Genomic DNA, 13914 nt, shown 5'->3' on the forward strand with positions numbered 1-13914 from the left:
TGTTCAAGCAAAACCTAACCGTAGTGAGGAAATGGCACTTGAACTCACATGCCTTGTTTAATTTCAGGGATTGTGTTACTAAATGCCATTGTAGCCCTGCTCACACCTAGAAGACTTTGATGTAGTAGAACAGGTCTACTGGAGTTTGTGTTATGAACACAGGCTTCCCTTGTACTGGTAATCTTACACAGACACTGTAGAAAAACTACAAGAGAAAGTGGCAAAAAGTAGTAACTTTGTTTCTGGGTCTTTGAAAGACAGTTAATTTTTTTTTCCTCATGAAATATGCTGCCATGAATACTTGCTGTTGACATTGGAGTAAAGGCTGTATGGGCTTTCACAGTGTGTAGCTTTAATGTCCCTGGCTTTCTAATATTTCTGCTGCTACAGATCGCCTTTTTCCGCAGGCAAGGCTAACATACCCAGGGAAGTCTGTGACGGCTTAAAATAGAGGTTTACCAAGACAGTTGTCCTGGTTTAAACTCCCTCTGCGGTAACTCCCGTTCCAGCGCACGCGTGCCCGGGCGAACAGAAAGGGCTGTGGAAAGGGTTTTTTTTTCTTGCAGGGCATCACCGGTAACGGCCAGGCTGCCAGCCCCTGACAGGGCTGCTCCCGCTCGCCGCGGAAGGGCCCTGCGCAGCCCGGCCCCGCTTTCCCCGAGCGGCCTACGTCCCGCAAGCGCTGGGGGCCTCCGCGCCGGCATCATGGCGGCCCCCTCCCCCGCCCCGCCGCCACCGTTGCAACAGCGCGCGGAGCGGGGCCGGCCGTTGGGCGCGCGCCGAAGGGAAGGCTTTGGCAGGCGGACCCGCCCGCGCGCGCTCGCTCGCTCGCTCCACCCTCTTCCCCGCCCCGCCGCGCCGCGCGCCCTAGCGTCTCGCGCAGCCCCGGCGCTTCCTTCCGGCCGCCATTTTAGTCGCTGTGCCTGGCCTCGCGGCGCCGCTGCCGTCGCTGCTGCTGGAGGAGCGGAGAGCGCGGCCCGCCGCACCCAGCCCCGGCCGGCCGGCCCACCGACCGACCGGCCGCCGCTTCGCCCGGCTGCTCGCCACCCAGCCCGCCCGCCCGCCGCCGTCATGTCCAAGCGCCACCGCCTAGATCTGGGGGACGATTACAGCTCCAGCAAGAAACGCACCACCGACGGGTAAGGGGCGGCCCGGCCCGGGGAGCGCGGCCTGCGGCGGGCGCAGGATCGTAGCGGCTCCCGCGCAATCCGCTCCCCATCCTCGGCTCAGGCCTCTCCTCGCGGGGCTGGGCCTCCCCGGCGAGCGGGCGGCCGCCATGCGGTGTGGAAGGAGAGGGTTGCAGCGGCCGAACCCTCGGCGGCGGCGGCGCCGGCGCCGCCTCGGCTGGGCAGGCCCGGGAGCCTCGGCGGCTCCCTGGAGCGCTAGGCCCAGGCGCGGGATCGCCCTTTCTGTCGGGGCCGGGCCCCTCGGTGGGGGCGGAGGAGGCGGATGGCGGCAGCGCGGTGGTAGGGAGCGGGCGGGGAGAGCCTCGTGGGGCGGTGGTGGGGCGGTGGGGGAGGAAGCCGCCGGCCCAGCCGCTTGGGCGAGAGCTGGGCTGGGCTCCCGGCGCGGCGGAACCGGGGGCGGCGCGCTGCTCGGCCCACTCCCCCGCGCCCGGCTTTTGTCTGCGGTTCTTTTCGTTCTTTATCCCTTTTTTTTTTCCTTCTCTTTTTCCTTCGTTTTTTGTTTGTTTCCTTCATCCCCTCTCTGGCTTGAGAGGTCTGGCAAACGTGGTGCTAGAAGTCAGCATGAGGTTTGGTCTGCCTGTATAATTAGTGCCTGCCCTGGCAGGAGCGTTATTCCTTTGTTAACGTCTTTCACTCAGTAACCGGCAGGGATGTGCTTGACTTCAAGTAAGAATCGACGGTGAGATGGGTTTTCGGGTAGGGATCGGGGAGGGGTTGTATTTTTTTCCTTAGTTTTGCAAAGGTTGAAGTTTTAGGACTGTATTGCGCAGCTTTAGCAGGTTTTCATAAAGGTTAATTAAATTGCAGGAATACAGACAATACACTGGTGCGGTCGTTTTATACACAGTGGTTTTAGAGCCTTCTCTGCATAATCTTTTACCCTCTAATTGGACGGGGGGGGGAAGGCAGGTGGGTCTTTCAAGTAAATTTCTGAAGCCTAAAGGCACACAAATAAATACTATACTTATGTAGTCTGCCCTTCTTGCTGGAGCACAAAAGACTTCTGTGAATTAATCCATTTCTAAAGTCCAACAGCATTGTTTTGGACTAGAGTATTGACTAAGAAAAATACTTAATCTTGTTCGCAAAACTTGCACTAACTAAAAGTCTACCATAGCAGTTAGTGTTCACTGAAAAACAGTCTTTGCAAAATTTGCCTTTTTTTTTTTGAAGGTGAGCTTGTATAGTTTCAGTTTTTAGCCCCTAGAGTGTGATGCATTTTTCTCTGCTAAACAAAAGTGAATGTTTATTATTGAACATGCTTCCTGTATGTAGGATTGCCATAACCTTATTTTTTAAAATAAATGTATTGAGCTATTTATCTCCTTTATTACATTTTTGCCTGATTTGCCAGAATTTGAAATAGCTCTTCTGTGTATGTAGAAAAGTTGTACATATGCAGCTTTTTTGTATGTAGAAATTTTTGTAATATTTTCAAATGGTTATGGCAAAACGGGGCATTATTTAAATGTGGTACAACTGTTACAGTTGGTTGTATAAAGATAATCACAGGTCAGTATTTCCTTGTTTCTATGTTGGTGGGTTTTATAGTTTTGGTATGGTTTTATTTGCCATTGTTTTTACCGATTGTCTACTGTCATCCTGAACTCTTAGTCTTACCATTTTGTATATACTCTAATGAGTTCCCACCAGTGGTAAAACTTTTTAACCAGAAGTCTTTTACCTTTATGACACCTGAAAACTATACAAGAACTGGTCTTGTGCCCCTTTGTCCCTTCTTCTTCTGCCAATAAAAGCATTAAATGGCATAGGACTGAGAACAAGTCACTGTAAGGATAATTATTGGGTGTGATTATTTCTAACATTACTGGAAGTCTTAATTCATGTAGCACAAGCCATACATTGTCTTGATTTATTTTAGGGTAGTTTGGTTTTACAGCTTATGGAAGGCTGTAAGGAAGATGCAGAGAGAGATTCTTGTTAATAGCATGTATGTGTACATGTCTTCCTCTCTGCTGAGATTGCCTTTATGCAATTTAGTTGTTTTTGGAGCTGGGTTAAGCTGAATTAGCTCCTTGGATGGTTACCAGTTCACGTGCAGAATGGTAGTTTATCTTGCATTCAGACTGGACCACCTGACTAAATATGAAAGTTGTATCAAGTTACCCTGTATGTTTTTAGTTCCTATTTAATTGAGGCCTGTATTGGTATGTGTGGCTCTACATGGCAACGATGCCAGGCCAACAGGCTTGTAAGTGTTGGTGTAACCTTAAGCATCAGCATGACGTCTGTTTTGTTCCAGTCTTGAAGTACCATCTATGAAGTAAAAAACTTAGAAAAATGGGGATTGTATGGAAGGCTTTTGGTTACAGTGTTTGTGTGAATTGCATGCATGCTATTTAAAAACTGTTAGTTTTTCCAAACATGCTTAACTTCTGTTGTTGTTGTGTAACATCACAGTTACTGTGTTAGTGGGATGTATCATTCAGACTAATTGCACTTTTTTTACGTATAGAACAGAAATCCTCCTTTAGCTGCACTGGCCTTTTTGCATCAACTATTGCCGTGTCTAGTAATGGAGAAAAAACACTGATGTTCTATTAGATGCGCTTAGACTTTCACTGTGGTGATCAGTGGTTTTATCTTATGCCCTTTGTTTCCATTTTCATTTTTATATGCTTTTCATCCTCTGATATAGTGATTGCTACAGTGTTTCTTTTGTATCCATGTGTGTATAGGTGTGGACATAAGTGAAAGCAGATAGCAGACCAGACTACTTCACTTGAAAAACAAAACAAAAAACCCCACCCCCCTTCTGATTATGGAGGCTCTTATGGGATTCAAGCACAAAATAAATGTGATTAAATTATGATTATCTTATTGTTCATTTCTGGGTTTGAGATCAGTTTTCTCTGTGCAATAATGAAAAGTAACTTAAATGTGACAGTTTATAAATGAAGAACTGCCAGGTTGCATTTGTAGAAAGTTTAGCAAATTCATATGGCAGCATAACTGTCATTCTTCCTTTCCCTTGTCAACCAAAGGAGTCTGGATGTTTCTGCAAAGTTTCAGTAATAATGGGAGACTGGGAAACATTTTTAGGGGGAAAAAAAAAAGTGCTGCTGTAAAACAATAAGTATTAGAGAGGAAGTTTGAGGGCATGTTATATGTTGTGTTTTTTCTATGCTGAGATCTGGTTGCCACTGCTTCTCTTTTTTAAAGCGAGAGGGACGCAACTGTCTTGATTAACCTGTAAGCAGTTTTTAATTTCTGAAATGTAGATAGAACTTGATAGGTTTGTTTTCTTATTTGTATGATTGAACAGCTATAAGAGTTCACTGAAGAAACTGAGAATAGGGGCATTAACAGGACTTCCCAGTCGGGTTTGTATTTGTAGTCCATTTAATCCACTGTCTTGTTCTTGAGGTTGCATTTTTATCTGTGCTTTAAGCCCACACAAATTGCTACCGACACAGAAGGCAACAGTGCAGCCCTCTCCCCCTTGTGCTGCGCGTGTTTGGGAGACTAGATCAGAGAACTGATCTGAGTTAGAATTAACATTGGTGGAGGGGGTCTAGGGAGGGCTTGTTCTGCACAAGGCTGTCGACATGCTTATATCAACACATGGGAAGGGTTGGCAACAGTGTGGGTCTGTTCATTTTAGCAGTAACACTGGTTTATGTGAGGCTGAAGCACACCTGAAGATACACTTGATCTGCGGAGTAGAAGCCTCTGACATCATACTGTTTAAGTAAATGGTTATGGAATAGTTTGTATTGTTGGTGTGGTTTTTTTACACTCTGACCAGATAGCAGTGAAGAATAAAAATCCTTCAGAAGTGTGTGTGCACACAAAAAAACTCCACCAAAAAACCCAAACCAAACCCCCCCATTAATAGTGTGTCTTATTCTTCCCTTCAGTGAAGCGTGTGCTGTTACCAGCTTGTTGCATTTTACCCTGGCTTTACTGTTTTTAAATTGCGTTTATACCTCTATTTCCTTTTCTTATTAATGATGTTACTGTCTGACCATGTGCTTGTTTATCCCAATACCAGCAGATACTTAAAAATCTGATTATGAATAGCTCATTAGCTACAAATCCAAAGCTTTATTCCTGTCTGATACATGGTGTTAGACTCTTCCACCGTTAAGTGAGTGTAGCATAATGGAGCCTAGTTCCTTCAGTTAACAGGTGTCACTTTCCCATACCAGAGAACATGAACCTGTTGGGTTCTGCAGTATTTGCCTGACATAGTTTGTACAATATTTGACTGTGTTAGTAATGTTGAAGCTATAGTATCTTAGATCCAAGCAAATGATCTAAAAGGGCCTTAATTTTCAGACAATTCAGTGTCCAAAGCTTTAGGAAGATCTATGTCCAAATGAGTTAGGTAAGTGACAGTAGACAATGTGTTTTGTAATACTTCTTTATTTTCAGTAGGTCTGTGTTAAAAGAAGCCTTCTTAAAAAAGAAAAACTTATTGTGACAAGCTCTGAAGCCATAATATGTTGAAGTATTGGTGGGTGGGGGGCAAAATACAGTCTGCATAGATTACATTCGTTTATACAAGAACAAGAGTGGTAGTTGTTTCTGATGTGCAGCGCATTTTGAATTAAAATGTATAGAATTGGTACTAATATAATCATGGTTACTTCACCTTCTCTGTAGGTAGGCATTTGCTTATTACAGCACCAGTTACATTTGAATGCCAGCTGCATGTTAAAAAAAACCAACAACTGTGGAGAGGAGTGCTGGCCAACAGTTTTCTTCAGAAATGCTCTCTACTCTTTCAGGCATGCCCGAGTGCTGGTAAAGAAGAGGGAGAGGTTTTGTTTTCCCTTAATGACTGTTCCTAAAAATGTTCCTATGTGCATTTACTATAAAGCTGGTGTTGACTTAGTTTAATTGTTTTGCCTTTTGATGGTATTTCAGTTAACATAATGCACAAAAGAAGCTGAAGCTGAGTATATCCTCAGTTTTGCAGGCAAAGATGCCAGTAGTCTTTTGACTTACACTTGTTTAAAATGTGATGAGGTGTTTTTCTAAAGCAGGTCTTATTTCAAAGTGCTGAATTAGAGCAAGTTTGGGATTTTTAATAGAATCGTGTAGCTATAGTTCTTTGGGTCAAACTGGGGATTTCTTTGCAAGTGTTTCAGTGTTTGTAGAGAGAGTGAGATTACATGCAAGAACAAATACGTGGTTTTGCAAAATCAAAAACTGCCACTAAGACTGAGGCCAGAGATTGAAATTTGAGTGGATAACTACAGTGAAAATAATACTGTCTTTCTTTTGCAGTGCAGTGAACTTCTTTTGACTTAATAATTGGAACAAATGGGAATACATAAATGCTGGTTGTTCAATGTGTGTGGTAGGAGGTGATACTAGAGAAGATAGTACAACTTCATAGTGTTAAGATCATTGAGTCCAACCGTTAACCTAAGGGTCTTTTCCAACCTAAACGATTCTGTGAACTGTAGTGGCTGGTTTTAAGTCTAAGTTTCAGACTCAACAACCTGTATGTTGAAGTTGATTGTATCAGAATTGTATGGAAGACGTTGAATAAAAGAGCTACAAAGTAATTGTAGGATGTTAAAATCAACCTTTCCTTCCAGGGCTTGCTTATCATCTTGAGTTAGTTTTTGCAAGTTAGCATAATTCCCTTGCTAGGTAGGCAAGAAGTCTGTTTAGTGTTCTCTTATATTTCTGCAGCAGCAGCAAGTAGGGATAGGAGGAACTGTGAGAAAAGTCTAGAATGTACAGCTGATTCTTTATAGTCATTAAACGAAGAGGGTTAAGATGATGTACTCTTCATGTGATAGCTTTCTTCAGTCTTGCCTGTAATGAGAGGAACTGTCACAGTGCTTGTGTACAATGAGTGTAACTATGTATATTTAATATTCAGTATGCATCATATACCTTTACTCTTTGATGCTTATCCTTCCATGTAGCTGTTTGCAAGGCTTTTTGAAAGATTTGGTTTATATCCACTTTGTACTAGATACCTTTAAAGTTGTATTTAAATTCTTGCTCTGCATTTAAATATTCAAGCATCTCATTTTCTGCTATGTCTCCTAACTCATTTTAGGAAAGATCGTGACCGGGACAGGGACCGTGATGACCGTTCTAAAGATCGTGACAGGGATCGTGACAGAGATAGAGATCGTGACAGAGAAAGGGACAAGGAAAAAGATTTGCGACCTACATCTAACTCTACGTATTATGCGGCTGCTGGGTTACCAACTATAAAACCAGCAATGATTCCACACAGTATTAACCCTTTCACAAATCTACCACATACACCACGGTATTATGACATCCTGAAAAAAAGGCTACAACTTCCTGTCTGGGAATATAAAGAAAGATTTACGGATATTTTGATAAGGCATCAGTCATTTGTGCTGGTTGGAGAGACTGGGTCTGGTAAAACAACACAGGTGAGTTCTTATATGATGCTGCAGTTTTTTAAAGGTTGAGACTGTTGCTAGATGTGTGGGTGAAACTTGTGGGTGAAACTTGCTTTGGTTTCTTGAAATTCATTGTGTAAGAACACCTCACAAATTGTGAGCAAAACTAATTTGATGAATGTTTTATTTGCTTAATGAATACAAAAGTGAGAAGAATCTTTCAGCATTTTCCCCTTTTGCAGTCCAGTCCTGTTCTCTGGCCCCTGCTTCTGTTAGGCTTTATGATTGGTAGTTAACCTTTTTGGTAAAGGAAGATAAAGATATTTTAATGGCTAGATAGGTGTGTTACTAACTGAGTACACAACTCCACAAACTGAGGTGATAGTTCCAAATAGTTTATGTAGCTGTTTGTGTAGATAGCAGCTGGAAAGTAGGAAAAATGTTACAGAAGTAGAGACTTGTTAGTGTTTTATGAAACTTACTGCTACAGATACGAACTTAAAGGGAATTGAAATGTCAGATAGAATTCTGACATGGTATGATTGGATCACGTTTTGGTGATATTCAAACTTGAGAGGAAAAGACTTGTGTTTCCTTGGTACTGAAAATTCTCAGAGGTCATACAGCTTTCCAGTGCTGTAGTTAAAATCACATATATTTTTTTGTAGATGTATGGCTTTAAAAATCTTCCTTAGCGCTGAAAATAGTGGTAACAGATCTGCAGAGCCTCCTTAACCCTTAAGAATTTTGGGGACCAGTGAACAGGGAAAATCTAAGATATAAGGCATACCACTGTGTATCTGTAGAAGGACAAACTTCTCAAAACTTTAATCTATCCTTTGGTTTGCTGTTTAAAATCTGTGTGGAGAAGTGATGTAAAAAAGTTCTTTGTTCTGTAATCTGATAGATGCCTTTTAACTAGGCAGAAAATAAAAACTGAAGGATATTTTAGTCTTTATAAAATGGATTATAGCTAACTTACAGTTAGTCTTACAGAAATAAATTTTTAGTCGTTAAATAAAATTTGGATGTTGACAAAATGTGAAGGACATAGTAGTACATTGGATACCTTTTATAGCTGTGCCTGAATATTTGAAGTTATATGCCCTTCTGGCTGCAAATTGTAGGAACCAGTATCTTGTTTGGAAGGTACCTTACAGCATTATCTGTATTGCTTTTTTTAACATGTATAAGCTGAGACTGGGATTTTATAGAATTCTTCAGAAAAGTTTGATTATATAGTTACTTGGAAGAGATAGTACTCTGAACATTCATGTAAAAAAAAAAATTGGTGTTTATCTATGTGAAAACAAAATCCCTTGTTGTATGATAAGAGAATTTGAAGATCTGAAGGGTGTATGTTCTTAGTATCTGCCTTAAACTTCAAATACATCTTACTGTCATGTCATTCCATGGGCATAAAGCTTTTCCTGAATTGTCTTGCTACTTTACCCCTTACTTTCTGAAAGGACTTAAGAAACCTAGGGGATATTTCCTAAAAGTGGGATTTAAGATACCAAAAGCATGTAAGCTGTCTTAGAAGCTGTACTGCTTCCTCTGAATTCTCTCTTATGAGATTGCAGTTACATTTTGAAACAATTGAGAATGTCTTTGTAGGAACGCATCACTGAAAATAATCCTGCTGCCACTCAATGAAAACCTTGTTTTGCATGTGATAGTGTCACATCCTTTTTGTGATCAAGTGCTGTCTTAAAACGAGTTCGGGGTGGTTGTTTTTCTTCTTACATTCACTGATCAGAGCAAGATAAGTAATTATCTGTGGTTAAGAAACCCTCTAATTCTCGAACTGAAGGTGTACATGAACTATTTATGCTTGCTTTTATTGGTATAAAGTTGGCATTGTTTGAAATATATAATGAATTGTTCTTCCAAAACTCCCGTCTTCCCTTTCATGGTGATAGTAGAAGGCTATATAGTAGTAGACCATCTTTTTGAGAGTAAGCTGCTGCCTGTTGAGTCCATTCTGTGATTATTGTGTGCACATTTTCCCTTTGGTCTTGTAGACCACCCAGGATTGGAAATGCTTGGCTTTGACAATGGAAACAACAGGAGATAAAACTTTTCTCAAAGTCTTGTTCCACATAGACTTAAACCCAAAGCGCTGAAGAGGTATATTGGAAGCCAAGACCATTAATTTTCAAGTCTTCAGTATTTGCGGTGGCTTGATTTGTAATTTAAACTTAACCATCTAAGTTAACTGTTTTCTTTAATTGCTCTCGGAATATGGTCAGTGGTGGAATGGTGTGTTGAATTTCTTTTGGAAGGGGGTTAAGTACTTGCTATAATTGCAATGTGTGCTCCGCTTTAAATGTGGGATCATATGTGGTGCTGGTATAATAATTTAAATTTCTTCTGTAGATGGAATAGTAGAGTAGCATCTGCTTTCACTTGAGAGCCTTAACTATAAAAGATAGGGTGTTTGTTGATGTAATGTCAGGGATGCCACTTGGTCAGCAAGTTTTCTTGGCAGGTGAAGTTCAGATGCAAGGTGATTCAGAGTATAGCTTAATCTGCTCTTCTTGCAGTCCACAAAAGAATTGATGGGGGTAAAAGTCTGACATCTTTTCAACTTATGAAAATTCTGAGAATTCTACCATGTAACTTCTAACAGGGAAATTTTTCAATAAATTGAAGTGGCTCAGAAAAGCCAGAAGGACAGTGCTGTTCTCTCTCTTGCCCCGCATCCCTTGAAAAACATGGCTTGCCTTTGACTTTGGGATAGTCTTTAACAGCCCTCAATGCATTTATCTTTGATCTTAGAGGCCACTGTATATGTAGTCCCTACCTCCTCTTGTTTACAGGGGTTATATTTGGAAATCTCTCTTAATTGAGAAAGTCCTTGAGGTTAAAGGGTGCAAACTAAAGCTACTCCTCATGCTTTTGATATTGATCAAATGGCTTTTTTTAAGGAAAGTCAAGGTTTTTGGTGACTTGTGGGTTTTTTTTAATCAGTCAAGTTAACTTTGTTAGATTTTATAAGAACCAGATGATAAGAAGTGTTTAGTATATTCCTGGTCATGACTGAAGTAGAAAATGTAGTATGGCACAGCCATTTTCCTAGTGTTATGTCTTTTAAAGCTGGACATGAAATGTATTCTGGTGGTTATCTAAATCAGCTTAACACGTTGAAGTCTATGTAGCCCTTTTCTTTCATCTGACACCAAATGCTGTAGGTTTTGCTGTTTACTGGAAAACCACTTCTAAATTATTTTTATTTCATGGCCCAACACCTGCTGTTTTAAAGTTTATTTCAGGACCTGCTCTGTTGAAAGTCAAGAAGCTTCACCTAATATGTTTAGAGTTGAGTTTTTATTAGTGACTTGGGCAGCAAATTCCTTTCTCTACACTGCATGTTAGGGGAGTGTGTATATGTTACAGGATAGGGTTTCAGGTTCATGCTATCAGTGTTCAAGAACTGCTATTATTTTTAGTTTTGAATAGTGTTTTCAGAAATTTGATTTCTTCTCAGCAGTCTAGTAGTCTCCTGTCATATTGCGATAGCTGTTGCTTTTTTTTTTGTAGTTATAATGGAAGTATGTTCTCCACTAAAAAAAAAAGTTTCTCATTACAGTCTACACTTGCCTGCTTGTGGGTATGTTTTAGTGTTCCTTTATGTCCGTTTTGCTGTGGAAATACAGTATTCCAGAAGAAAAATTTTCCTGGTTTAAATCACATTGCTTTTCCTTTATTCCTTATTGGGGCAATGTATAAAGTTTTTCCCCCCCCCCTCTCTAAATGTGAGCTTTTAAGAATACTTGAAAAGCAGTTACTAAGGAGGAGTGGATTTTTTGATCTGTAGACTTGGAACTAGTTGTGCCTGGAGATGTCTCCTCATAAAATGTCACACTGAGAACATGTTAAGAATATTCTGTCTTCATCACACTGTTACTTGCCTTAGAAATGCTTCTGAATAAAGCTTTTTATTTTGGATGATTCTTACTGTTTCCAGATTCCTAACAGGAGCAGAAAATGCTGACTGACAAACGAAATGAGTGCTAACATAGGAAAAAAAACAAACATAGGGGTTTCATATCTGGTTGATAAAATTTTAAAAGAACAATAATTAAGCAAATGAACATAACTAATTATTTGTTCATTTTATTTGTTGTGATTCCTAGCTAAGACAATTTTTATATCACTAAATTCTTTTTGCTTAATGTATTAACAAGCATTACTTTTTAAAGCCAAAAATATAATTTGTTTACTGTAAAACAGCAAACTGTGCTACAGATCTCAAAATTCTGAGTGTTAACTTTAATTTTGGTGGTTTTGGAGCATGTTGACTGCTGCTAAATATCTGTATAAGGTACTGATTTAACAGTGGTTAAGCGTACTGTGAACCTATGTGTTTCCTTGATAACTTCCAAGACAGTTATGTACATGCTTAATGTGAGTGTGCTTTATTTAGTGGCATTGGGTCCAACTAACTAGTCTATCTGCTCTCATGCTTTGGATATTTTTGTGTATGCAGTCAGCATCTCAGTGGAATTATAACTAACTTTATTTGATACAATACAAAGGTTACAGATTACATCTGGCCACTTGAAGTGTGTTTAAAACTGAATTTTATTCTTGACAGATCCCTCAGTGGTGTGTTGACTACATGCGCTCATTACCTGGACCAAAGAGGGGAGTAGCATGTACCCAGCCTAGGAGAGTAGCTGCAATGAGTGTGGCACAGCGGGTTGCTGATGAGATGGATGTCATGCTGGGCCAGGAGGTTGGTTACTCTATTCGATTTGAAGACTGCAGTAGTGCAAAAACCATTTTGAAGTAAGTATGGCAACTGTCAGGTAAAGGTATAACACAGCCTACTTGGGTGTGGGGGGAATCACAGGGTGGTAAAGGGTGTGAGCAGAGTTATGAAAGGAGTAATGAGGAGGGGAGTGAATCTATGGCCAGGCACTTTCTATGTCTGAGTGGAGAAGAGAGACAGGATCTATAGCATGAGCTGAGGGAAACCTGAGGTGTGGGGCTGGTGTAGAATTGAAAATTAGTCAGTCCTCCTAAAGAAATTGCTGCACCTTATGGAAATTAATTTTAAGTGATCCATAAAGAAGAGGGTGATCTGAAGAAGTATTTTTATGATTAAGGTGCTATTGAGAATACAGCCCTTCAGCATTCAGTTTCGCTTCATATTATGCTTTCAGCTGACCTTTGTCTGTGGTATCTTCTTACTCAGGGTAATCCTGGTGAAGTTCAGTGACTTACTTCAGTAAGAAGAACCACAAAGTTTCAAAACTGGCCTATACCTGACGCTGGGACATATAATCCGTAGTGGTTTAGTTGTCAACTGTCCTAGACTCATGTGCTGTGTAGGTGGAACCAGGCCCACTCAGTATGTCATTTGCAGATGACATTCAGAACGCTTAGTTAAAAAGGATTCCACATAGTGTGGTTCAAGGAATAGTGCTTTCTGTTGAAAGATGTCTTCTCTTTTGCTCATACAAGTTGTTGAAGGCTAGGAATAAAGTTAATGTGTAAAAAGAAATTTAACTGAGAAGGAAAAGCAAAAAGTGAACAGATGATCTGCAAACAGAAAAGGGGAGAAACAATTGCAGAAATACCATTTCTAGGATTTCAGAGGGTGTTTTTCCCTTTCTTTTCCTGTCTCTGTAACCTGGAAGTCTGCCAGTAATAGTCTACAAATTAGTTATAAATGTTGCCAAACCTTGTTGTTCCCCCCCCCCCCCCTTTTTTTTTTTTAAAGCTTCCCTCCCAACTTCCACATTTCACATACACTCACAGTAATTTTTATTCGAAGACTTAAAATGGGCTTGTTACCTTGTTGGAAATAGTTTACTGATGTTTCTATTTTTAAAAAGTTGATTATAAGCTTAGTTCAAGCAACCTAGTGAATGATACCGAAGAGGATTCTGTATCAGACTTATTAAATAAAATGTGTTGACATTGGGTTTTTTTTGTGTTCAGGTATATGACTGATGGTATGTTACTTCGTGAAGCGATGAATGATCCTTTGCTGGAGCGCTATGGTGTTATAATTCTTGATGAGGCCCATGAAAGAACACTGGCTACTGATATTTTGATGGGAGTTTTGAAGGAAGTTGTAAGACAAAGATCTGATTTGAAGGTCAGTAATGATGAAGCCCACAGCATCTTTCTAGTTGCAGGCATACCAAAAAAGATATCTTTGTGCTTACCGTTATTTGATTTTTATAATCAGCTAAAGTAGATCAACTGTTTTTTGATCTAATGATAATCTGTATTGGAAAGATAACCCTAGGAAATTGTTAATGCACTTTGTGTTGAACAAAATACTAGAAACAACATAATTGTAGCTTAACCTTTTTGTATTTGATGAGGATTTTTTTTGGACCTTC

At 40.5% G+C, this 13914-nt stretch overlaps 1 protein-coding gene across 1 annotated transcript in view; it reads left to right on the top strand.

Moving 5' to 3' along the window:
- The first annotated feature begins 900 nt into the window (after positions 1-900).
- The window catches only part of DHX15 (DEAH-box helicase 15), a 47822-nt gene continuing 34808 nt past the window's right edge, over positions 901-13914 (top strand). Inside the window, exons 1-4 of the mRNA XM_069792597.1 lie at positions 901-1139; positions 7234-7582; positions 12153-12346; positions 13505-13664. Of these exons, the coding sequence (XP_069648698.1) occupies positions 1072-1139; positions 7234-7582; positions 12153-12346; positions 13505-13664 (771 nt within the window). The 5' untranslated portion in view covers positions 901-1071. The remainder of the gene's footprint in view (positions 1140-7233; positions 7583-12152; positions 12347-13504; positions 13665-13914) is intronic.

This window comes from Haliaeetus albicilla, chromosome 1, assembly GCF_947461875.1.
Source record: "Haliaeetus albicilla chromosome 1, bHalAlb1.1, whole genome shotgun sequence".
Taxonomy (NCBI): Eukaryota; Metazoa; Chordata; class Aves; order Accipitriformes; family Accipitridae; genus Haliaeetus; species Haliaeetus albicilla.